Raw genomic sequence first — 25,432 nt, forward strand, 5'->3', positions numbered from 1 at the left:
AGCTTACTTAGCACAGTGCCTGACACATAGTAGAAGCTTAACACTTGTTTCCTTCCTTTTCCTTAACCCTTCCTCTTCCCGTCCAAAGCATGCCCTGGGTCAGCTTATGCCCCCTTTGTCTGAACTTGCCAGGATTTAGTTATCTCCTCTGAAAGCTCTCCGCCGCAGCGCTCACTAGACAGAAGGAAGGAGCTTGCTTTATTTAGTTCTTTGGGCGGGGGGAAGGGGATGAGGGGAGAGGAGGAAACTAGCGGCAACTGTTTCAGACTGGATTATGGAGAGCAAAGGAAGTTCAGAGAAAAGAAATTGCCTGGCCGGGATGCTGCTACAGTTTTCACAAAGTGACTGGATTCTAACTAAACCGGTTCTCTCTCCGGCCAGGAGATTGCGCCGGCCGAGCCTTGAGCCGTTGGCTGGGAAGGGCCGCATCTTGTGTCTGTCCGCTTAAAGGCGTCCCCGGGCGCGGTGCCCACGGGAGGAGGGCGGCTATGTGGGGGGCGGGACAGCCGGAGGGGCTGCCCTCCCTTGCCGTGACGTTCCCGGCAGGGGCTCTGCCCCTTCCAGGGCGCCCTCGCAGTGGTCGGCTGTGGGTCCCGGGAGATGCTGCTGTTGCTGCTGCAGCTCTGTTGCACTCCGCACAGCTGTTAAGGGCGCCGGGATCCTGGGGCCATGCAGCCCAGGTCTGTGCAGCCCCGAGCGGCGCTCACTGCGCTCCTCACCGCAGTCCTGGCTTGGCCGCGGGAAGGAGGGAGCCGTCTGCTGAGTGGTGAGATCCCGGCTTCTCCTCGTCCCTGGGGTGCACAGCGGCCTGTCCCCGCTAATCCTCCGTCCTGTACAAGCAGCCGAGCTAGGATGGGGCGGTTAGAGGGAAATTGGGGTGTTCCTTGAGGGAACAATCTTAATTCCACGAGATTCCCTTTGGGGTCTACAGAAAGCGGACCTGAGCCCTTGAGTTCCTGTCAAATCCGCTATTTGAGCCGTCAAGCCTACTCAAGCAAGCTCCTGAAAGGCGGGGTGCCTTCTTTAGCATCGCTTAGATCCCCTGCCTGTGTTCCCTAGAATTTTCTTAACTCTTGGGAGGTGTATAAATTAGAGTGGGTGGGCGTAGGATAGGCAGATTGCTTCCACTAAAATATTTGTGCCTTAGAAATCGGAAAAGCTATAGTTACTGGGAACCAAGCCCGCCTGATTCCCAGGGTTTAACTGGCTTTCTTTGCTTCCTTCCTTCTGTCGCTTCATTTTAGCTTCGGACTTGGACCTCAGAGGAGGTACAGAGCTCTGGCTTCTTGCCTTTTCCAATATAATTTTGCATGCCTGCGGAATGAGGGATGGGGGGGGGGGAGGAGGAACATAATTTATTTTATACAGATCTCGTCTAAGGAAGCTGTATCCTCTCTATAAGGCTAAAACGTAACAGCAGAAGAAAAATAGATAGCAATTGCTTTGACTTTCTGTTATTCCCTAGCCAAATAGACTGACCTTTACTCAACTACCCAAATTCAAAATATGTCATAAGTAACCCCAAATCATTTATGTGCTTGGATCCCTATTGCCTTCATGTTTTCAGGAGGGGAAATAGCTAGATGGTTTAGATCTTTTTGTAGTGGTCAATATTACCGGCTGTCCTCTTAGGAGGAAGAGGAAACTAAAGTCAGGAAGCTAGATGATTAAGGTCCAGCTCTGATTCAGATGAATAATTTTTATTCCCAAAATCCACATCAGCAGGCAGCCAAGAAATGTGTCCCAAGGAAATAAAACTGAATTAGAATTTAGAATTTCCATGGATAATTCACAGACGATTGAAAGCTGACTATGACTGTTAAATTTCTGAATTAGACTAAGCTATTTCTGACACTTCTTTCCCCTGATCCACCTGTCCACTTTTGAGAATTGCTGTGTCCAGACTCCCACCCCCTGTATAAACCTGCTCCATAACAACTGGAAGATGTTGTTATCCAGCTTCTAGCTGAACCTCATTTCTTGGCAAAGCATCTCATTTCTTGACGCAGCATGATGTGTTGAAAAGAACATTGGACTGGTAGTCAGACCAACTGGATTCTAGTTTCATCTCTGCTATGCAAGTCACTTACATTCCTGCATGCATCTTTTCATCTTTAAAAACAAGTGTTATTTTAGAAAACCCCTAAACTCTAATATTTAAGATTTAATCTAACTCATTATTACAAAGATCTATTCAGTAATAATGTAGTATCTGAAGGGAATTTGGAAATAAGCAGAACAAAAAGGGACTGGGAGGTGGGGAGGAAGATGGGGAAGATCATGGGAGAGAACTGCACTTAGAAACAGAAAACCTATTTTAAAACTTGGTTTTATTATTTATCACATATGGGATCTTGCTCAAGCTTCTTCATTTCGCTGAGCCTCAGTTTCTTCTCCAGTAAACTAAAGGAATTGGACTAGATTAGAAGTTCTTAACCTTTTATATAATGTGATCCTTTGGAATTCTGGTAAAACCTAAGGACCCCTTCACAGAATAATGTTTTTGTTGTCTATACTTATAATTGACAGCCACTGCGACAAGAATTAGTGGTCTCGACCCCAGATCCAAGTCAAAAAGATCTGACTTTAAATTCTGCTTCAAGCACTTTTTAGCTGGGCACACTTTCTAACAAGTTTTAACATCCTCTGCCTCAGTTTCCCCAACTGTAAAGTGACGATAATAATAGCACTAACTTCCCAGGAATGTTGTAAGGATCAAATAAGGTGATATTTGTAAAGTATCTTGCAAATTTTAAAGTGTTATTCAAGTGTTAGTTATTATAATAGAAGAAAATCTTAAAACTTAGTTCAAGATTAGTGAAAATAAAGATGTAATTTTTCTTCAATTTCATCAACTCCTTGAAATCTATTCATAGATCCAGGATAAGAATCCCTAGAAGACTGAAAGATCTATACTGTCCTTTCCAACACTTGATCTGATGTGACACCTAAATCAGTTATTTGTTTAAAGTGTTTAGTGAGATGTTGGAGGAGAGGAGAGAGTTAGGGAAGAAAAGTTTGAGGTTGCTGGATTACTTCCTGATTTCATCTTTCAATCCTATAAAGATTTACCTATCCTTAGTACAGATCTGGATTTGGCTGCATGTAAACAGCCAAGACAACCAAACCTTGTCCTGGTTTTCTGGTAAAGTAGGTTAATATGACTGAGATAGTACTGTCCCATGCCTGAAGCAGATTAGGGCACCCTCATCTATAAACGACAAATTTCCTAGAGATGAAAAAAAAAAAAAGAAGAAGTTGTGAAACCAAATTTTTTTTCTTCTCTCAGTGGTTACAATTTATGCTCTCACCTTATAAGAGCCTTAGCTCTTTTATTACATGGCCTTGATCTCTTTTAAAAGACTTGTTTTTTCTTCTTTGCATGCTGTTGGAATAAAAATATCAGATACTTTTGTGCTCCATGATGTGGATTTCAAATATGACATTTCAGTGAGGCAGTATGAGACTGAGTGCTCTATTCGAAGTCACATGACTTGAGTTCTAAAGATTCAGTTCCCTCATCTATAAAATGAAAAGGTTGACCCAGGTGGCCTCTAGGGTTGAAATGAATGATCATATTGTTCTTTGATATATATCAGTGAAAGATTAAGCATAATCTTCAGGAGAAGAATCTCTAACACTTAATTTAAAATTTTTTATCATTATCTTTTTATCATTATTTTCATTAAAAAAATTTCCTTCATTGCCAAATACATCTTTTTTTAATTCCCTTACCCATCCTTTATAACATAGAATAAAGAGGAAAGGAAGGGGAGTCGGGGAGGAAGCAGTTTGGAAAACTAATCTATACCTTAACCAAGTCTGATGCAAGCATAACCAAGTATATGCAATATTTCAAACCCATAGCCACCTCACCTCTGCAAAGAGTGCTTTTTGGTCATTATAACTGCACAATATTCAGTCATAAAACCATAGGATCAGAGATTTAGAGCTAAAAGTAACCTTAGAAGTACTAGATCCAACCTTTTCATTTTACATATGAGGAAATTTAGTTGGAACAGCTAAATTACTTTTCCAGGGTCATATGAATAGCAAATGTCCAAGGCAGAATTTGATCTGAATCTTCCTGACTTGTAAGTCCATATTTTATCTCTATCCTCGCTGTCTCTCAGATTTTTTCTTGTTCTTTCTAATTGTATTGCTATACTTATTTTTATATTCAAGCAATAAAGCTATCAAGAAGCACTTATTAAGCACTTACTGTGTGCTAGGCAGGCATTGAGGAATACAAAGAAAGCCAAAACAACAATTCCTCCCTCATTCTGCTTACTTCATGTGTTTCAATATAATAAATAAAATAATATATAATTATAATATATTAATATGTGTAATATATAATACATATATGATATATAAAAATATATATGATAAATAAGCTTCTCTGGATTATCATATTCATTATTTCTAACCGTGCATTAATTTCCATTGCATTCATGTACCACAGTTTATATAGCCATTCCCTAGTTGATAGGCATCTATTTGATTTCCAATTCTTTACAACCACAAATAGTGGTGACATAAATATTTTGATACATATAGGACTGTTGTGTCGTTGACTTCTTAGGTTATGTGCCTTGCACCACCACCTATTTTGGGGAGATGATTTTAGTCATCTCAGGATGTAGTCAGGTGGGATGCATCACATTAGCTCTGGAGCAAATCTGTTTTGTTAGGCCATGTCAGGGGATCAGCCCTCTGTAGCAAAGAACTTTACTAGCTCCTTTCCTTTAACTTCTCCCCTAGAGGGAAGACTCTCTTAATAATAGATTACCAAAAATCGGAACAGAAGCAAGTGCAAGGGATAATGTTGTAAAAAAAATTACCCTGGCATGGATTCTGTCAATATAAAGTTATTATAAAATTAAATTAAATTAAAAATAATAATAATAGATTACCAATCAATAAATATTTATTTATGCAAATCATGTATTTGGTGCAAAAAGAGAGTGGGGAAGGTAAGCTATAAGAACAATGAAATAATCCTTACTTACAAATCTAATGATGACAACAAGAACGTGTATAAATTTAAAATCTACCAATACATGAACTTCCAATCCTGTTTGTAAAATGGAGGACATTGTGTTTGATTTCTCATTGAGCCTCCTGACTCAAGGAATCATCAAGCAGATTCATTAATTTTGATTGTCAGAATCTCCTGAGACTCCATCGTGTCACTAAAGAGAAAATTGCCTCCCTTTGGGTGAGATTGGGAATCTCCTCTGTGCACATTTCGAGGAATAGCCATTCTGCTTTTCAGGAATCTCTAATGGAATGAGGTAATGTTTCAAAAACCAGAGGTAGGGTCCTTACGTAATGGAGCAGGGGACTTTCAGTCACTGCATCCTTAGCCTAGCTATGTAGGCTCAATATATGAGTCAGCAGTGTGATGAGGCTGCCAAAAAAGCTAATGAGATCTGAATCTGTATTCAGCAGATCCAATTCAGCAAGCAATTACTCAGTGCTTACCATGTTCAGGGCACTATGCAAATGTTGAGAATATGGGAAAGAAAAGTGATGTAGTCCCTGAGTGCCATGGACCATCTTACAGCCTAGTTGGAAAATAAAATGTGCACACAAATAACAAGATAAAGATGAATATGTAGCATGTGCACAGTGGAGTGGACAGGTATAATGATGAACATAGCATTTACACTTTGTTATTGTTTGCTTGCATTTTTGTTTTTCTTCAAGGTTATTTTTACCTTCTTTCTAAATCCGATTTTTCTTGTGTAGCAAGACAACTGTATAAATAGGTATACATATATTGTATTTAACATATACTTTAACATATTTAGCATGTATGGGACTACCTGCCATCTAGGAGAGGGGATGGGGGGAAGGAGGGGAAAAGTTGGAACAGAAGTTTTTGCAAGGGTCAATGTTGAAAAATTACCCATGCATATGTTTTGTGAATAAAAAACCTATAATAATCATTTTAAAATAAAAAAAACAGGGGGAGGGGGGAAGAGAGAGATAATGATGAGAAGCAAAAATGCCCAGAAGGGAAGAATAAAGAGTTCTGCATTCTGCTCTCATCAGAGCATCTCCATAAGATTAACTCCTGATACTGTATGCCATATTTTAAAAGATACAGGAGAGTTTGCCCAGATGAACTCCCCAGGATAGTGGGGGAAGGGGAACAGGAAACTATGTCAGGAGAACCAAAGGAACTAGATATGTTTAAACTGAAGAAAAGAAGACTTGGGGAGACATGTTAACTGTTTTTATTTGAAGGGCTATCATACAGAATAGCAATTTAATTTCTGCCAGCTTCAAAAGGCAAAAATATGATCAATAGGTAAACTTCACAAGGAAGAAGAGTTCAGCTCAGGATAAGTAAGACTATCTATCTATCTATCTATCTATATAAATATACACACACACACACACACACATATACATATGTGTTTGTGTGTGCGTATGTGTGTAAGACAATATAAGTAAGACAAGTAAAAGTCATCCAGAATAAGCTATTTCAAGTAGTCTTGAGGTTCTTATTCATTAAGGTTTTTAAGTAGAAGTTCTACCCTTTCTTGATTAGCTCAAGGGTACCCTTGTTTATACATTCTTGTTTATATGTTGTCTTCCCCATTAGACTGAGTGAGAAAGGATCGTCTTTTGCTCTTCTTTGTATTCTCTATTATGTATCTTTTCCTGACACATAGTAGGTACTTAATAAATGCTTGTGTACTGACTAAATGACATCATAAAAATAATAACAGCATTTATAAAATGCTTTAAACATTATCTCAACTAAACCTCAAAACAATCTTGTAAACATTCTAGATGATGTTATTCTAATTTTTTTTTACAGAGAAGAAAACTGAGGCTCTAAGATGTTAATTGATACAGCTGATGTCAAAAGAAGGATTTAAAGCTAGATCTTGACTGACTTCAAGTCTGACACTTTATCTAGGAGGCAGCTAGATGGTGTGGTAGGTAGAGCACTAAGTCTAGAGTCAGGAAGCCCTGAGTGCAAATCCAGCCCCAAAAGCTAGCTGTATCACCTTAGACAAATCATTTAACCTCATTCTGCCTCAGTCTTCTCATCCATAAAATAGGGATAATAATAGCACTTACTTCCCAAGGTTGTTCTGAATTTCAAATGAGATAATAATTGCAAAGTACCTAGCATATAGCAAGTGCTATGAAACTGTAGTTTTTATTATTATTATCCATTAAGTCACATCAAGTAAATAAACATGAAATTATCAAGCAACACAAGAAACTGAATCAGATATTTTGCTATATGCTACTGATAAGAAGAAAGGCAAAAACAGTCTCTGTCCACAACATATAGTTGTTGAATTGTTTCCCTCATATCCAATTTTTCATGACCTATTTGGGGTTTTCTTGTCAAAAATACTGGAGTAGTTCGCCATTTCTTTCAAATACATAAGTTTATATATTTGTACACATGTATATATAGACAGCACATATACAAATACTATGTGTATACATATAATATGTGTGTACATAACATAATATACCTATATGTTTATATATGTGTACATATGTACATAAAGAGACCACATATACATGTAGTGTGTGTGTATGACAAATTGAAGATAATCTTAAAGGGAAGGCAGTAATATTAAGAGGGATTGGAAAAGGCTTCTTATAGAAGATGGTATGTTAGCTGGGACTTGAAGGAAGCCAGAGGACAGAAGTGAGGAGGAAAATTGTCGGTGAAAATGTATGGAGTTAAAAGATATAAGCTAATATAAAAGGAACAGCAATGAGGCTGGAGTCACAAGTTCAGAGAGTAGGTGGGAGGGTTATAAGAGGTAAGAAATCAGATTGTAGGCAAGGGCCAGTTGTGAAAGGCTTTAAAAGCCACTGGAGTTTTTGCAAGGGCCGGGAGGATAATGTGGTCAAACCCACACTTTAGGAAGATCACTTTGACAGCTGAGCGGAGGATGGATTGGGGTGTAGAGAGACTTGAAGTTGGGAGGTCAACCAGAAGACTATTACAGTAGGCCAGATATGGGGCAACAAAGGTCTGTATAAGAGTAGGAGCTGTGTCAAAAGAGAGAACATGATTAATAAAAAGAGGTTGTAAAGGGCAGGAATAGGAACAGATTCCTGCTATCAAAGGAGCAATACCCAGACCAGAAGTGAATGTAGTGGGGACTTTAGGAAGGAAGAAAAATAATCCATGGAGGGAAGAGGGAGAGAGTGGGAGAAAAAGGGTAGATATTAATTCTGAGAAGGCTGCCTAACATTATTACTTGTTTTTCTGCTTTTCATTTAGAATTCCTTGCAAACTCTTTGAGCACCATCTCACCTTCTTCTCCCTGGAGCTACTGAAGTCAGTAGTTTCTAAACTTTTCTTCCCAGGCATATACTTTGAAATGCTGAAACCGGCTGACTTATTTTTCTCTAGGACAGCCAATCTGCAGAGGAGGGACTCAGAGGCCATGCTATAAAGTTGTGTACTTCCATGATGCTTCCAGGAGGGTCAGCTTTGATGAAGCCAGCATGGCCTGCCGCAGGGATGGAGGTCAGCTAGTCAGTGTCGAGTCTGAAGATGAACAGAGGTTGATAGAAAAATTCATTGAAAACCTCCTGGCTTCTGATGGGGACTTCTGGATTGGGCTTCGAAGGCGTGAGGAGAACCAGGGCAACAACAGCACAGCCTGCTCAGATCTGTATATGTGGACAGATGGCAGCACATCGACATTTCGGTAGGAGTCTGGTCTGGGACAAAATATAAACTTCTCCGTGTCCCAGCCCAGGCAACTAATTATTAGCTTCAAAGAAGATGTCAATCTTCCTTAGCTGAGGAAATGAAATTATAGGTCTGGTCAAATTTAATTAGCAGACATACTACTCAATGGCAAAATGTATTATACATCAATAATTATTTTTTTTGAAACCTACTTAGTACTAAAAAATAGGAAAAGAAGATCAATGAAATAGGATAAAGAATTCAAAAAGAGAGATCAGTGATTTGGGCTTTAAAAGCACCGAAGAATAGAATCATTGTTCAATTTTAAAAACTGAGAAATGATAGATTAAAAAAAATTTTTTTGAAGTCATACTTCATACCATTTACCAGAATCAAGCCAAGCTGGATTAGTGATCTAAATACTAAATAACAAATTATGTAAAAGTAAAACAAGCATATTATGACTAACTCAACTTATAGAAGTGAAATAGTTTCATTAATCAGAAGAAAAAGAATTAGAAACAAAAATTAGTGGGTTCAATTATATAAAGTTTTTGCACAACAAAAATAACATCTCAAACTAAAAGAAAAAATTTTAGAGAAAAATATTTGTAGTAAATATATTAAAGATGGTAAATGCATAAAATAGCCAATGACATCAAGAATCTATAAAAAAAAACTGGTACTTATTTATTATACTTACTTTCCACTGAGACAATAATCAAAAGACATAACCAGATACCTCAGAAAGAAGGAAATAGAAAGAGTTAAAAATCCCCTGAATTACTCAAATTTCCTATTTATCAGAGACATACATACCAAGATAGCCTTAAGATTTCATCTTATACCTACTAACATGGAAAAAATAGTACCCTCTCCCAATGAGGATAAAACCCATTGTTTATGAGACTAGGATGGAATATTATATATAAATAACAATATATCAATTAATATTTGTTAATCATCAATTAAAATAATTGTGCATATATTATATATAATATTGTATTATTATATTTCCATATATTATATTTATATAATCATATATATTCTACATAAATATAATAATCACTGTTGATTAATATACTAATATTAATATATTAATGCTATATCCCACTTATTTATTGTTAGTAGAACTGAATATTATTGAAAACTTTGGAAAACAATATGACAATATGCCATTAGTCACAAATATATTCATACCTACAGATCCATCAGCTTTATTGGTAGAACTTTTATCAAAAGAACAAAATAAAAGTTAAAAAAATAATATATTTGTGCAAAAATATTCATAGGTTCTCTCTCTACAATAGCAAAAAAAAAAAAAAATGGAAACAATCTTATTCCAGCAATTGGAGAATGATGAATATAAAATACTTTATATTAATGTGATTAATAGATTATCATGATACAACAAAATGATATGAAATATACCAAGAAATTTAAAAGGATTAGTATAAAGTGAATAAAAACATGAGGAAAAACAAGATCCAGAATTCAGGGAAAGCTTAGAAAGTTTGTTTGTTTTTTTGCTTCTTATTGTTTATTAATTCTTTTGGTTTTACCTTTGTAAAGGCTAAGGGCTTGAGAGTATGATTTTGCCCTTTGTTTGGCCTGTCTATTTGACTGCTTATTTTTGTTGACATTTATTAAATTTACAATTTTAAAAGGCCTTTTCAATTAAAAAAACTAATTAGCAAAAAAGAAAAAAAAACAGGAAATTTTTTAAATCTCTTATTACTCCCAAAGTAAGTAGCCTTGCAGATGGTCTATGATGATGTCAACCTCCTTGAAAAGAGGTTGTGGCAAATGTTCAGTGATTGACTGTGACACATTGAATCTAAAGCCTGTCCATATCATTTATCTCAGCTTATCCCTCATCCTATGGCATGATCTGGAACTGTCTTAATTTTACAGTTCCCTAGAGCTTGATGAGAAAGCACAGGCTGGAGCTTTTGCAGCAGCATCTCCTGTGTGTCTTTATAGTTTATCTTCTTTCCTATAGGAATTGGTATGTGGATGAGCCTTCCTGTGGGAGCGAAGTCTGTGTTGTTATGTACCACCAGCCATCAGCTCCAGTGGGCATTGGAGGCCCCTACATGTCTCAGTGGAATGATGACAGATGTAACATGAAGAACAATTTCATCTGCAAATATTCTGAGGGTAATGATTCACTACATAAGCCATGCTTTAAAGTTTCCAACATCTCCTTGTATTTCAGAGATAATAGGTCTTTGTTAATCAGAATGCTTGTTCCAAAATTTTTCAGTGCTTTGGAATATGAGAGAAAGAAAGACAGAGCCAGAGACAAAAAGTCACAGAGACAGGGAGACACAGGGAGACACAGGGAGATAAGAGACACAGAAAGACAGATAGAGACAGAGGGACAGAGAGAGAGACAGAAAGAAAGTAGCTATTCATCTCAATTGAAAGGCAGATTCAAGAAATGCTAGCATTTAACCAAGAAGGAAGAGGAGGGAAAAAAGGGTGGGGGAAGGACAAAGTGGTCTAGATGGTGATGAAATGCAGTGATGATCTAACATTGAATGATATATGAAGAAGCATAACAATCATGCATATATTGGATTTAATATATATTTTGACATGTTTAACATATATTGAATTACTTGCCATCTAAGGGAGAGGGCAGGGGGAAGAATGGGGAAAATTAGAGCACAAGGTTTTGCAAGGGTTAATGTTGAAAAATTATCCATGCATGTTTTGAAAATTAAAAAGCTTTAATTAAAAAAAACTGAAAGACAAGTTAAAAAAAAAAAAGTATAACAATCATTACATCAATAAGCATTTATTTTAAATGCCAGACATTGAGCCAAAAGGTAGATGGCCACAAACTCCAGCTTGTTTCAGAGGTTAAGTTTTAGGAAAAGATGAATTGTAAGAGGTATATATTCTTCTCTCCTGCAAAGCTTCAAATCAGATATAATAAGAATAGATTGTTTCTTATGTCTATTTTTGGATCCTTTTTTTTTTTTTTTTTTTTTAGAAAATAGGAAAACAAAGCAGGAAGGAAGGAATTGAGACAATCAATGGGTTTATCTCAATTATGTTGGACAGAGATAACAGGCATTTCTACTCTTTAATAAGTATTTTGAATTAGATAGGCATATTGCTTCTAGTTCTGTTTTAGAATTTTACTTCTGAATTAGCTTAAGCTACTTAAGCTCCTCAAACACTCCTATCGTTGCTTACTTAGTACCAAACTGGAGGTGACTTTCAGTCAATCTTTTCCTTGTCTCCAAAGCTGACTGCTTAGCCTCTATTTCACATTATTTCCAGACAGGGCTAGAATCAGTTTTACTGGTTGGATCTAATTTGAGATAAAAATAATACCTTTATTTGAAGTTAATTAGAATTTATCTGCCTTTTGGAGTAAAATTTTGCTGTCAAGTTGTTTTTCTCTTTTTTCTAAATTGCATTTGTCTCTCAAGATGGAGATGACTGTCTAGTAGTCCTTACACTCTACACATCCAATTTGATCCTGTCCTTCATTGCCAGAGAAAAGAGAAGAGCATCTAAATAATACTCATAAGTCCAAATAGGCTTTTCTTGTTTAAAATTTGGTCTGGTTTAAACTTTTGGGGCGAGAGCTCATGTTATTTAGATTTAGATTTAGATTGTTATTTAGATTAGGTTTTTTTGTACTTTGGAATTTGCCTTTTTTTCCTAAATTTTCTCTTTTTTCTTTATTCCATGAGCATGTTTTCATTGCCAGTTTTTCTAAAAAGTATGTTTTCTTTTTTACTCTTGCCTTTAAAATTTTACTTACTTTCCACAAAATCTCTACCTGCTCTTTTTTTTTTCCTCTTCTCTCCTACTTACTTCATAATTTCCAGCTCACTCAAATACAGATTTTTTTCCTGACTTTCTGGGTGAGCTTTAACTTTAAGATGACGAATTTTAGAAAACCTCTTATTCTTTGCAAGCATTGTCTTAAAACTAGGTCTGGAGTCACTTCTTCAGTATTATGATATTGGGTCAATCACTTATCTCAGCCTCCCTTTCATTCTCTGTAAATTGAAACTAATAATACTTTTACTATGTCTTTTTTTTGGGGGGGGGGAAGGGAGAGAGGATTATCTTATGGAAAGTATTCCATCAACCTTAAAGTGCTGTTTAAGTGTGGGTTTACTCTATTATTATTGGGACTTTTCTGGCTAATCTGTACACCCCATCTTCAAGGAAATGGCATGTAATGGTTTCCATCTCCCATTGAGAAAAGATATGTCAGATCTGTATGTCTGTTAATATTCATATATGTTAAGATAGATATAAAAGTCATTTTTGGTTTCCTACCATTTCTCAATAGTATATGAATCTGTGCATAATTATTTTCCTGGTCTTATGGTCTAGTCAAAAGTACGCTGAACTCTTAAATTCAATGTTTGTTATTATTTAAAATGATATCAGATAATAGGATTTAAAGCAGAAAAGTACCATCAGTCCAAACCCTTTGCAGGTGGGGAAAGTGAGTGATGAAATGACCAAAGTCATACAAAGAAGCCCAGTATGGTGGATAGAGAGCTGGATTTCATATCACAAAGAGCTGAGTTCAAATCTCATCTCAGGGACTGCCCAGTTATGTGGCCCTTAGCAAGGGACTTGAATGTCTCTGTTTTCTCATTTGTAAAATGAGGGAGTTTAAGGTTCCTTCTACATCTGTGGTCCTATGATAGCAGAACTAGGACTCTTTCTGCTATCCTGTAAGTAATAAGCAGGAAGAAAATCTTTTTTTGTTTTGTTTTGCTCTGACTTCACCTAAATGATATAGAAAGTGAATCTTGTTCTGCTTTATTTTCTTCAGAGAAACCAATACTGGCAGCTACTTCTATGATATGGAGTCATTTACCTGGAGGTGAGTTAGCAGCCTCATATTTACGATCTGAATTATTGATAGCTAGCATGTATATAGCCCTTTAAGTGTTGCAAAACATTTCTATAAATATAACCTTATGTGATTTTTATAACAAATCCATAAAAAGAGGCATTATGATTATCCCCATTTTACAGGTGAGGACACTGAAGGCAAATGAAGTTAAATAATTTGCCCCAGATTACCCAGATCCTGAGAATCTAGGGCAGGATTTGAATTCAGGTCTTCCTGACTTCAGGATTAGTTGCTCTTGTTCTGTACAGAGCTATGAGCCTTCTTTTATGGGATTCTTTTATGGGATTTTGAGAAAAAGGAAATATGACTGCTATTAACATTTTCATTCTGAAAAAGAATCATGCTACCTGTTGAGGAGGCATTATAATCCTGAGTCCCAGGTTCAAGTTCTGGCTCTTTTACATTCTAGCTGTGTGACTTTGAGAACATCATTCCTCTGGGTTTCTTTATCAATCAAACTTAGCAGTTGATCAAGATCAGAGGTGTCAAGCATAAGACTCACAACACTCCTTATTAAAACCCAAATAGATTGAAATGTAACTGGGAAATGTTTAACAAAATAAGTAGAAAATATAATAAAACATAAATCATATTATATTTTAAAACCAAATCAATATACAACCCAAAGAGATCCTTATATATGGTTCAGAAACCCCTATTTCTATCTGAGTTGGACACCATTGGTATAGATAATCTCTGAGGTCCCTTCCAGCTATAAATCTATGGTACAAAACCAAGCAAACATTAACTTATCTCCTGCTGTTCTTTGAATACTTCTGAAAGTGCTAACAAACCGCTGAAAATATAATTTATGTTGTTCTCAGAAATTTGTGCATAAACTTTGTGAATGGCTCCCTTTAATCCACAAGATAGGAACCAAAATGCCAATTCCAAACCCTCAAAATTATCACTAACCAATGTTAGAATTTTCAGTGTGCGTGCCCACTTACTTCATATGCTATGGTCCAACACATAACACACTCCATAGGTGCTTGATAAATACTTATTGACTTGTTGAGTTTCAAACCTGATCTTGAAAACTCATGAACTCAGGAGCTGCCCATAAAAACCCAGGTATCATGAAGCCTCTGCAGCAGCCTCCAACTTTCCTAAAAACATTTTCTGGAAATGCAAAGGTGAAGGAAAAGCAAGAAAAAGCAAGGAAAAGCAAAAATTGCTAGTGTTCTTTGTATTGACTTTCTCTAGCACTTAGCACACTGCCTTGCTGGTGATCAATAAAGATAATTATGATCATTGTGGAAAAGGGCATCGACTTTGGAGCCAGAGACCTGTATTTGAACACTGGCTACATCCTATAATATGTGATCTTAGACAAGTCCCTTCACTTTTCTAGCTCTAAGCCAGGGCTCCTTTCCAAGTCCCTCATCTATAAATGAAGTTGTTGGACCAGGCAATCACTTCTAGGTTTTGTCCATTTTTAAAATTAAATTTTAAAATTTAAATTTAATTTAATTTTAATTATGATTGATCACTGACATTTTTCATGCTCTTGATTCTATGTCTACTTAGGTGATAAAAGAGAACCGGTAACTCCAACGCTTCCAGAAAGATTCCTGAAAGAAGATGCTAATGGTACAGTTAAAGAAACCAAAGGTACACATAGGACTTTCCTGAAGAAAAACTAATGTCAGGCTTTCCTCTGGTCACAGATCAGAGACAGCTGCATTTTCCCATATTTGCTTCAAAATGAGACAGTAATTTTCTAAAGCCACAAAGTGGCTTGAGAGCTAGGGATTTATTCAAGCAGAGATGTCCTAAGGAAAATCAGACAGACTGGCCTGAAGAGGAAAAGCCAAGATGGCAAATGTATCTTCTGGGAATATGTACATAAAGGAGGTGGATAAAAGTACAGATGCAGAGAAATAAGAATTAGAGGACCCAAGAATGAGGACTTCTCTGGACTTATTTCCTTATCAGTCACATTAAATTATTGGTTCAGAGCAGAGAATGTACCCCACAACACTCTCAAGTAAGGTCCAACCAGCTTAAAAGGTAACTGGGAAAATTTTAACAAAATAAGTAAAAATACAATAAAACATAAATAATTTAAAGAAATGGAGAAGAACTTTTCCTGACATGCTAGGGCACAATTAGTAAGCCTTGGCAACCCCAATATTATTTCTGATAATGCTTCATTTCTTAGCTGCATTATCCATAATTGATCTTCCAGATTCTAATCTTTCTCTGTTTACTGTCTCCCTCAACTTCTTCCACATGCATGACTTCCATCTTCATTTCACTTTGGCAACTTATGGGAGTAGTTACACTTCATACCTCTCCATCATTTACAGCCCCTCCACTTCCAAGATTCTGACCTCTGAAATTCCCCACTGATCACAACTTCATGTCCTCTCATTTCTCCCATAGTTTCATTTTTCCTGTTCCCATCATTGGGACTTCACTGGAATTTGGTCACCACCACCCCCCCTTCCTGTCCAAGGTAGACCTCTAGCTGTTCCCCAGTCTGTTTTTGTCTCTTGCTTCTTTATAATGTGCAAATTACCTCACATTACTGGAGGCATTTCCATTTTTTAAGTTTTTCTTTTACTTTCAGAACCAGTTTAATTGCCATTTCATTACAAAACCCTCTCTGATTCCCTGTATCTCCAACCTTTTATCCCTTTTTGACTAACAGAAGCTTTCCCTTTAATTTCATACAGAACATATCCTAAATTGTACTGTGATATATCTATAAATATGTTATCCCTGTACAATTGTCAACCCCTATACCACACTGTCAATTCCACAAATGTTTATTAATTAGGAAAAAAAAATCAGGAAAGATTTCTCAAATGAGGTGACTCTTGAGCTGATACTTGCAGAAAGACAACAATTCTTAAACATAGAAAAAAGAGGGGGTGCATTGCAGGTACATAGATAGCCTATGTACTGAGGCAGAAGATGAAATATTAAATTTGGAAAACAGGAGTCCACATGCCTAGCATGTGAAGTAGTATGGAATATGATTGCAAAGGTTTTTTGGAACATACTCCACAGCATCTGAAATATCTGGCTAAGGAGTTTGTATTTTAGCTCAGAATCAATAAGAAACAAATGAAGATTTTTAATCCAGAAGCATGGGCTTTAGGGAGATGATTTTGGCGTCTGTGGAGAGGAGAGCTAGGAGAAGAGAGAGATTAGAATCGGGGAGACTAATTAGGAGCCCAATGTAGCAGCCCAACTGAGAGGTAATGAGCTCCTGACCTAGGGAAGTGGCTGTCTGGTGAGGTGGAGAGAAATGGACACAAATGAGAAATGTTATAAAGTCAGATTCAACAAGACTTTGGCAACTGTTCAAATTTAGCCTCTGATCTTTTCAAAAGATTAGGTCTTGGATATGTTACCCCATATAATTCATTTAACTTCTCATTATCCCCAGGCAATTTCCAAAGAATAAAAGCAGTTGTAATATTTTTCCTCATTAGGAATTCCCTATACTAATGAAATGATAGATCTGGTTCACAAATATGCAGACTTGGCAACTAATTAGTTATAAGGAACTGAAGGAGAAGAGCTAATGAAGTTCTCAGTTTACAAACATGGGTGGCTAGGATAATAGTGATACCCTTAATAGAAATAGAAAAAGGTGATACTTTAATAGAAAAATAGAAATAGAAAAGAAAGAAAACTGGAAATAAAAACTAAATATTTAGAGGAGGGATGGGGGAAAGGTATAATCCTTTCCATCTTAAGCATATTGGGACTGAGATATCCAGATAGGGATTTTTTTTTAAACAATCAACAATCATTTTATTATGAAATGCTTGTGTATCATTTTTTTCCTTTTTTATGATAATAGCTTTTTATTTTTTAAAATACATGCAAAGATAGTTTTCAACATTTATACCCTGTTGGGAATTTTTAAGCAGGTATTTGGCAATATGGGAGTAGAGTTGAGGAGAGAGATTAAGACTAGAGATTTAGGAATCATCTGAGTAGCAATGATACTTGAAGTCATGGGCACAGATGAGATAACCAAAGGAGAAAGTTTATAGAGAAAAAAAAAGATTGAGAACTGTAAGAACCACTTGGTATCATTAACTTCCATAATTATCACCCCTAATTCTAATGCCAAACTCTTTGTCTTAGAAATACATAGAAAGGACAAGAATTTAGTTTATGTATCACAGGTTCTCTTCTTTCCAAGTAATAACATCAACATTTCCAGTTTTCTAAAATTTGAGACTTCCTTACAGATGGTTCCCATTTGTATACTTATGAATATCAGCTGATCCTCTCCTCCCCAGAAAACAATTTATTGTGAAACTAACAAAATAGAAAGAAAACTGGAATGCTGTCATTTTGAACAATCCATATAAGTAAAAATGGCATGCAGATAACCCAAAGTCAGCAGAATCAGCTAACATTCTCGATTAGTACAGTACAGACCTAGAAAGGTCTTGATGGAAGACAACATTGGGCAGAATTCAACAAGATAAAAAGTACCAAATATGGCAGCAAAAATAACAGACCGATAAATGTGCCTAAAATCAGAAGACCTGGACTTACATCCAGCACATATTAACTATAGATCTTAGGCAAGTGATTCATACTGTCATTCTCCCAGACTAATTTTCTAAAATTCTAAGTTGCAAAACAGTTGCTTTTCTGCATTAATAGACTAAGTTTCCTCACCAAGACCACTTCCCCCCATCATCAATGGTATCACAGATGTGAAAAAGAAAATATAATTTTCCTCTTTGTAAGGTTGTTATTGTTATTCAATCACATTTGGGGGTTTCTTCTCAAAGATATTGGAGTGGTTTGCCATTTCCTTCTCTAACTCATTTTTCAGATAAGGCAAATGGAGTTAAGTGACTTGCCCAGGATTATACATATAGTAAATGTCTGAGACCACATTTGAACTCAGGAAGATGAATGTCCCTTACTCCTTGCAGTCCTCTCTGCACTATGGCACCATCTAGCTGCCCTTTCCTAAGATCAAACATTCCCAATTCCTTCAGTTTTTATATGACTTATGGTGTCAATCTCAAATAGAAATGCAACCCACTAATCCTATGAGCTGCATATTAATTTAGTTTTAAAATGTCATATTATCTGTAGGTTTTTTGTGTGTTTTTATTTATTTTGTTAAATATTTCCCAATGACATTTTCATCTGGTTCAGGACCTTGTGTTTGACATTCCTGCTCTAGACTATTCACCATGCTGATTGCCACCCTCTCGGTAAGTTCTTCCTCCCATCAAGCCTCAGTTTCTCCCTTTGCTCCTGGTTGTATCACTAGGGCCAAGCAGACTAAATCTAATCCCTATTCTAAACACAACAGCCCCCAAATACCTAAAGAAAGTTCTTAAAGTGTGCTTTCAGGGCTACAGTTTAGTGAAGGACATTTATCAGTTGGAAAAGTTTTTCCAGAGAAGAACAATCAGGGTAATCAAGTAAATAAGCTTTTGTTAAGTACTTACTATATGGCAAGCAGTGAAGAAACAGGGGAAAGTAAAAATATCTTCTATCCTCAAGAAACTCCCATTCTAATAGGGGAGACAATATATAAATAATTATGCACAGATAAGACATATGCAAGGTAAATTGAAATTAAACTCAAGAGAAAGGTACTAGAAGTGCAGGATGGAAAAGAAGGGTATAGTAAAGACCAAGAATTTCAGCTGAATGTTGAAGGAAGCTTGGGGAAAAGCAGACATAAAGAGGGAGATCGTTCATTCTAGGAATGAGAGACAGGGATTTAAAAAAACACTACTTTGAGAAAAAGTATCAGGAGCAGCAAGGGCAATTAGAATCACTGGATTAGAGAATATATGGACAGGAGAATTAATATGTAAGAAAGTTGGAAAGTTAAGAAGGGTGAGGCTGTGAAGGGCTTTAGCAGACAAAGAATTTTTTTTTTATTAGATCTGGAAGCTATAGGGAGCCACTGGAATTTATGGGGGAGGGGAGTAATATAATTAGACATGTTTTTGAAAGATCACCTTGATAACTAAATAAAGGATGGATTGGAGTAGGATTAAAACAGGATTTGAGATAGACCAAGCAGAAGACTATAATAGTCTAGATATGAAGGGATAAGGTTCTTCACTAGGGTATTGTCTATATGATATTTTGGGATAGGTGTAACAGATAAAAATTAAAGAACTGGGCAACAGATTGAATAGGGGGGTGGGGTAAGTGAGAGAGAGACATAAAGAATGAGATCAAAGTTGCAAGACTAGATAGCTGGAAGGATAGAGGTAATAAATAAATAAGGTTTGGGAGAAAGGTAAATGAAATTTAATATTACTTCTAAAAATTCAATTCAGGATGAAAACTGTACATCAGGAGAAGATAAACCTATCTAAGAATCATCTACATAAAGATAATCTTGACTCTATAAAAGTGGATGAGTTCATTAAGTAAAATAGTCTAGGAGAAGAAGAGAAAAAAGGCTCCAAAATGTCCAAAGACATTTGGAGAATGTCTATGGTTAGTAAGTGTGGTCTGGATAAAAATCCAGTAAATTAAACTAAAGGGGCAGCTAGAGGATAGAGAACCAGCCCTAGAGTCAGGAAAACTTGAGTTCAAATGCAATCTCAGACACTCACTAGCTTACTCTGAACAAGTCATTTAACCCCAATTGCCTCTCAAAAATAAATAAATTAAAGGAATGGTCAGCCAATTAAGAGAGAAACTAAAAGAAAGTAGTTTTACTAAAACTCATAGAGGAGAGAGTATTCAGAAGAGGGTGATTAACATCATCAAAGGTTATAGAGAGAAGGTAAAGAAGGATGAGCCTTGAGAAAAAAGGTCTGACTTGGCAATTAAGAGATCACTGATAACTTTTAAAACAGCAGTACTGGCTAAGTAATGAGGTTGGCAGCTAGAGAACTTAGAAAAGAATAAAAGGAGAGAAAACAGGCACACAAATTACAGATAGCCTTCTAGATATCTGTATGATCGCTATTGGGGATGGTCAGATCAAGTGAGAGGGTTTTTTGTTTTTTGTTTTTTTCTTAATGAGAAAGACATGAGCTTGTTTGCAGTCCATAGAGAAGCAACTAGCGAACAGGGAGAAATTAAGGTTGGTAAAAGAGGGATGGTAGAGGGATCAATCTGGGGGAAAAGATGGAATAGAATGTAGTTTTTTGTGCATGTAGAGGGTTTCACATCAACAAAGGTAAGGGACACTTCTCATGTGAGGCAGAGATGAAGGAGATGAAATGAAGAGGAAAGGGGAGAGCAAAGGAGAAAGGAACAAGCATTTATTAAGTGTTTACAATGTGCCAAGCACTGTACTAAATGTTTTACACATATTATACCCCTTTGAAGAAGGAGTTCTTGTGGAATGGTCTTAATTTTTTCTGTGAAGTATGAAGCAAGGTTCTCAACTGAGAGTTTGGTTGGGATGGAGTGCCATGGGAGATTTGAAAGGGGATGGAGAGGTTTGGAACAAGTGACAAGTGAAAGAGTGAACTGAAATGAAGCCCATGTTAGATATAAATAGAATGAAGGGGCCAAGGATTTTAACCTGAAGAAGAGAGGACTTCGGGTATTTGGATGACCTTCATGTAAGACTCAAATAACATGAGTTGTTATGTTTGAGCCCAGAGGGTAGAACAAAGAGGAATAAATAGAAATTGCAAAGAGGCTAATTTAGGCTTGATGGAAAGAAAAACTTCCTAATATATGTGTTTGGATATATATGTGTGGATATATATGTGTGTATAGTTTAATATTTATGGAATTACTGTATATACTGCATATTATGCATGCAATATGTACATATTATGTATACCTATGTACACACGTATGTATACTGTGTATATGTGTGCACACATGTACATATTTATATGGAATTGGCTCCCTCGGGAAGTGGTGGACCCCATTCTTATTGGAAGTCTTCAGGCTGGATGAAATGTCAGGTATGTTTTAGAGAGGATTCTTTTTCAGACATGATTTAAAGTAAATGGCAACTAAGACCCTTCCAACTCTGAAATTTTGTAAAAGACCTTTGTTTTCCCTTAAAGAACATACAAAATTTACAAATAGTGTTAATGTGTATTTATCTCTCTAGGAGGTGATTTGAATCTTGCCTACATCCTTATTCCCAGCATTCCCCTCTTCCTGCTTCTGGTGGTCACTACCGTCATATGTTGGTTATGGATCTGTGGAAGGAGGCAAGTTAAATCATCATTCTTTTTTTTTTAATAACTTTTTATTGATAGAACTCATGCCAGGGTAATTTTTTACAACATTATCCCTTGCATTCACTTCTGTTCCGATTTTTCCCCTCTCTCCCTCCACCCCCTCCCCCAGATGGCAAGCAGTCCTATATATGTTGAATAGGTTACAGTATCCTGGATACAATATACGTGTGCAGAACCAAACAGTTTTCTTGTTGCACAGGGAGAATTGAATTCAGAAGGTATAAATAATCCGGGAAGAAAAACAAAAATGCAAGCAGTTTATATTCATCTCCCAGTGTTCTTTCTTTGGGTGTAGCTGCTTCTGCCCATCTTTTAAATCATCATTCTTGATGGAAGTGTGTATGTGTATGTGTGTATGTGTGTATCACTGTTTATTTAATAAAAAACTAGGGAAGAATAACTCCAGAAGACACATTTGAAATTCGAAAGTAAATCCCTAAGTGTACACCAAGAAGTCAAATGAGCTAAGAATTGTTTTCATTAACTGGTATCATACCACTTCTCTCTTTTTTCCTCCTTGTATTAAGTTTTATCTCCCTAATGAGATTATATGTTCCTTAAAAGCAATTACGGGGGCAGCTCGGTGGCACAGTGGGTAGAGCATCAGCCCAGAAGTCAGGAGGACCTGAGTTCAAATCTGGTCTCAGACACTTAACACTTCCCAGCTGTGTGACCCTGGGCAAGTCACTTAACCCCAATTGCCTGGGGGGGAGAGGAGGGGAAGCAATTACAGAGGAATAAACTTTCTTATATTTAAATCTTGGGTTCATCTTCAAAATCACAATTCTGCTCCCATATACCCCCATACCACTCTTCTGCCCAAGCGACCTTTGGTAGAAGAATACAGCAGCATCTCCTAAAAGGCTGGAAATAATACGCTGTTTACTTTATTTACAGGAAACGAGAGCAGACAGAAAGCACAAAGGAACCAAACATTTGGCCACCTCCCCATAGAAGAAATAGTCCTGATCTGGAAGTTTATAATGTCATAAGAAAACAAAGTGAAGCAGACTTAACCGAACCTCGGCCAGACCTGAAGAACATTTCATTCCGGCCCGGTCTGGAGGAGTCACTCCCAATGACTTGTCTTGTGACTATGATAACATAGTAGTGAACGCCTCTGAGAGTGGTTTTGTGACTTTGGCAAGCATGGAAAGTGGATTTGTGGCCAATGATATCTATGAACTATCCCCTGAGAGGATGGGCAGGAATAAGGAGTCTGGCTGGGTAGAAAATGAAATCTACGGTTATTAGATAATGTGGGAAAGTTTGAACTGACAACAAAGTAGAAAAGAAAGAGAAAAAAACATTTCTACTTTGAATAAAACTGGCAGGACTGGAATAAGGCTGCCTGAACATTTGGATGGACCTGTGGTCTCATCAGTATGGAGATTCCCTCCAGCCCTGAAGATCTCAACTTGGCTGTGCTTGCCCATCCTGTGCAGTATTACTTATGTCCCCACTTAAATCTGCTAGAGGGGATCCACTCCACTCTCTGGTTCTGTTGGTTTTATAATGATAGCAGCAGAGCATGCAAACCGTGCATCAGTTACATAGCTCTTACTATGTGACTGGCCCATTTTTTCCCAGTCATACATTTTTGTTTTAACATCTTTTGCACTGTTTCTCCAGCACAATTGCCTATGTCCTATGTTGCAGCCTGCTCATGCCCACACTATGTACTTCACTACCCTTTTGGGTGATCTGCAATTTCAGTTTTTTGAAGCTACAGCATTTCATAACTCACACTATACAATACCACCAGAAGAATGTTGATGTTAAAAAGATGGGCCTTTGTGTCAGGGAAAAGCTCGGGGTCATTAAAAAAAAATAGTATAATTTTCCAAAGGCAATCCAACCTAGTCACCATCCCTCTTGGACCTAGCTTATTTTCCAGTTGCATTGTCTGTCTAAGATACATCGACTTATGGCTGTCTTCTACAGATTGTCCATCTAACAACTCACCATAATTCCAACAAAAGGCATTTTTATCTACTAGATTTTCTTGTATGGGTGGTTAAGTCAAAGACTTAACATTCCAGACCTTGATGAAATCAGCAGAATGGCCCCCATAAATACAAGCATTTGGATACCTTCTAAAAGAAAGCTCTTTTTTGACATGTATTCTATACTAAACATCCTCCATATTGGTGGCAAATACTTTTGGCAAGCATAAACTTCCTGGTTCATGCTTTGCTTGATAAAAATTAGAATCAACGAACAAAGTTATTTCTCTTATTAAAAAATTTCAAGGAATCTTGTAGGAATTTGACAAATGCATGGTGCCTGGCATGAGAAAAATAAGTTCAGATATGGAAACAATGAAGAGATTTTTTTTTTCCTGGTTGTCAAAATTTTGTTAGTTCCTTTTATTCCAGTATCCTCTACCAGGGTAGGTCCCAACCTTGTCTTAATCAAAGGGCAACAATGGTGGTGCTGGATAGTGAAGGTTGGGCAATTTCCTTCTGGGTTCTAATTTTGTGGCCCTTGGCCATGGCACAAAAATTAATTGCACGTATACAATCATGAAAATACATTAGCTTGCTGTCTTCTGTTTCCCAGGGCACATGTGGGAGAACCTGACTGTATGAAAGAATATTCTCTTATCTGTATGTCCCACAGAACAAGAATGAAATAAAAGGTGAAAGGATAACAAATCAGCCATTTTTTCTCTCTAGGTTTTTCTCAATCTTTGTCCTTAAAGGTTTTCTTTTTTTTAATAGTATTTTATTTTTCCGAATACAGGCAAAAATAGTTTTCATCAACATTCACATTTGTAAAACTTTATGTTCCAAATTTTTCTCCCTCTCTCACCCCTTCCACCTCCCTAAGACAGCAAGCAATCTTTTATAGGTTAAACAAGTGCAGTTTTTCTAAAAATATGTTCATATTCATCATGCTATACAAGAAAAATCAGATTAAAAGGGTAAAAAACAAGAAGAAAGAAACAAGCAAACAAAGATGACTATGCTTTGAGCGACATTCAGTGTCCATAGTTCTCTCTCTAGATGTGTTGGAATTGCCCTCAAATATTTTCTTTTTCCCTCTTACTATATTAGAAATGTTCCAGTATTCTGGAAACTAAAAGAAATCTAATCCATGGTTCAAGGCCTTTCAGTTCTTCTGCTAAGCCCGGTTCTTTTTTCAATATGAGCACTTATATAGAAGTTAAAAACTTTTATCTTAGAATTTTTGTTTGGCCTAAGATCCAGAGGATAAACCCTTGGTCTATTATAAATCCATCTCCAATTCATAAACTTAAAAAACATCAAGTTGTCCTAAAACCTGCAGGTAGGTGGTAAAATGGAGAGAACACTGGACACAGAGTTAGAAAGACTGAGGTCAAATAAAACTTCAGACATTTAGTAGCTGTGTGATCCTGGGCAAATCCCTTAACCTCTGCTTTTGCCAGTTCCCTTATCTATAAAATGGCAATGATAATAATAGTATCCATATTACAGGGTTATTATAAGGATCAAATGAGAAAATATTTGTAAAGGCCTTTGCAAACCTTAAAACAACTCATAAATACTATCTATCATTCTAGTCGGGTGTTTAGCTTTAAAACTTTTATGGGCCTATAGAAGTATGGAAACATAGGTGAATGTTTTAACAAATCACTTTTATAACCCATATTAATGAATTAAATCAATAAGA

The 25,432-nt window shown here is 36.6% G+C and overlaps 1 protein-coding gene across 1 annotated transcript; it reads left to right on the top strand.

Moving 5' to 3' along the window:
* The first annotated feature begins 574 nt into the window (after nucleotides 1-574).
* Nucleotides 575-24,435, top strand: LAYN (layilin). Its single transcript, XM_051986958.1, is given in 8 exon segments — nucleotides 575-766; nucleotides 8,408-8,708; nucleotides 10,695-10,852; nucleotides 13,512-13,562; nucleotides 15,126-15,209; nucleotides 21,643-21,745; nucleotides 22,673-22,827; nucleotides 22,830-24,435. Coding segments are annotated over 8 exon segments (1,149 nt in total). The 5' UTR covers nucleotides 575-669; the 3' UTR covers nucleotides 23,030-24,435.
* The last annotated feature ends 997 nt before the right edge of the window (nucleotides 24,436-25,432 follow it).

Source organism: Antechinus flavipes, chromosome 3 (genome assembly GCF_016432865.1).
Source record: "Antechinus flavipes isolate AdamAnt ecotype Samford, QLD, Australia chromosome 3, AdamAnt_v2, whole genome shotgun sequence".
In the NCBI taxonomy this organism is placed as follows: domain Eukaryota; kingdom Metazoa; phylum Chordata; class Mammalia; order Dasyuromorphia; family Dasyuridae; genus Antechinus; species Antechinus flavipes.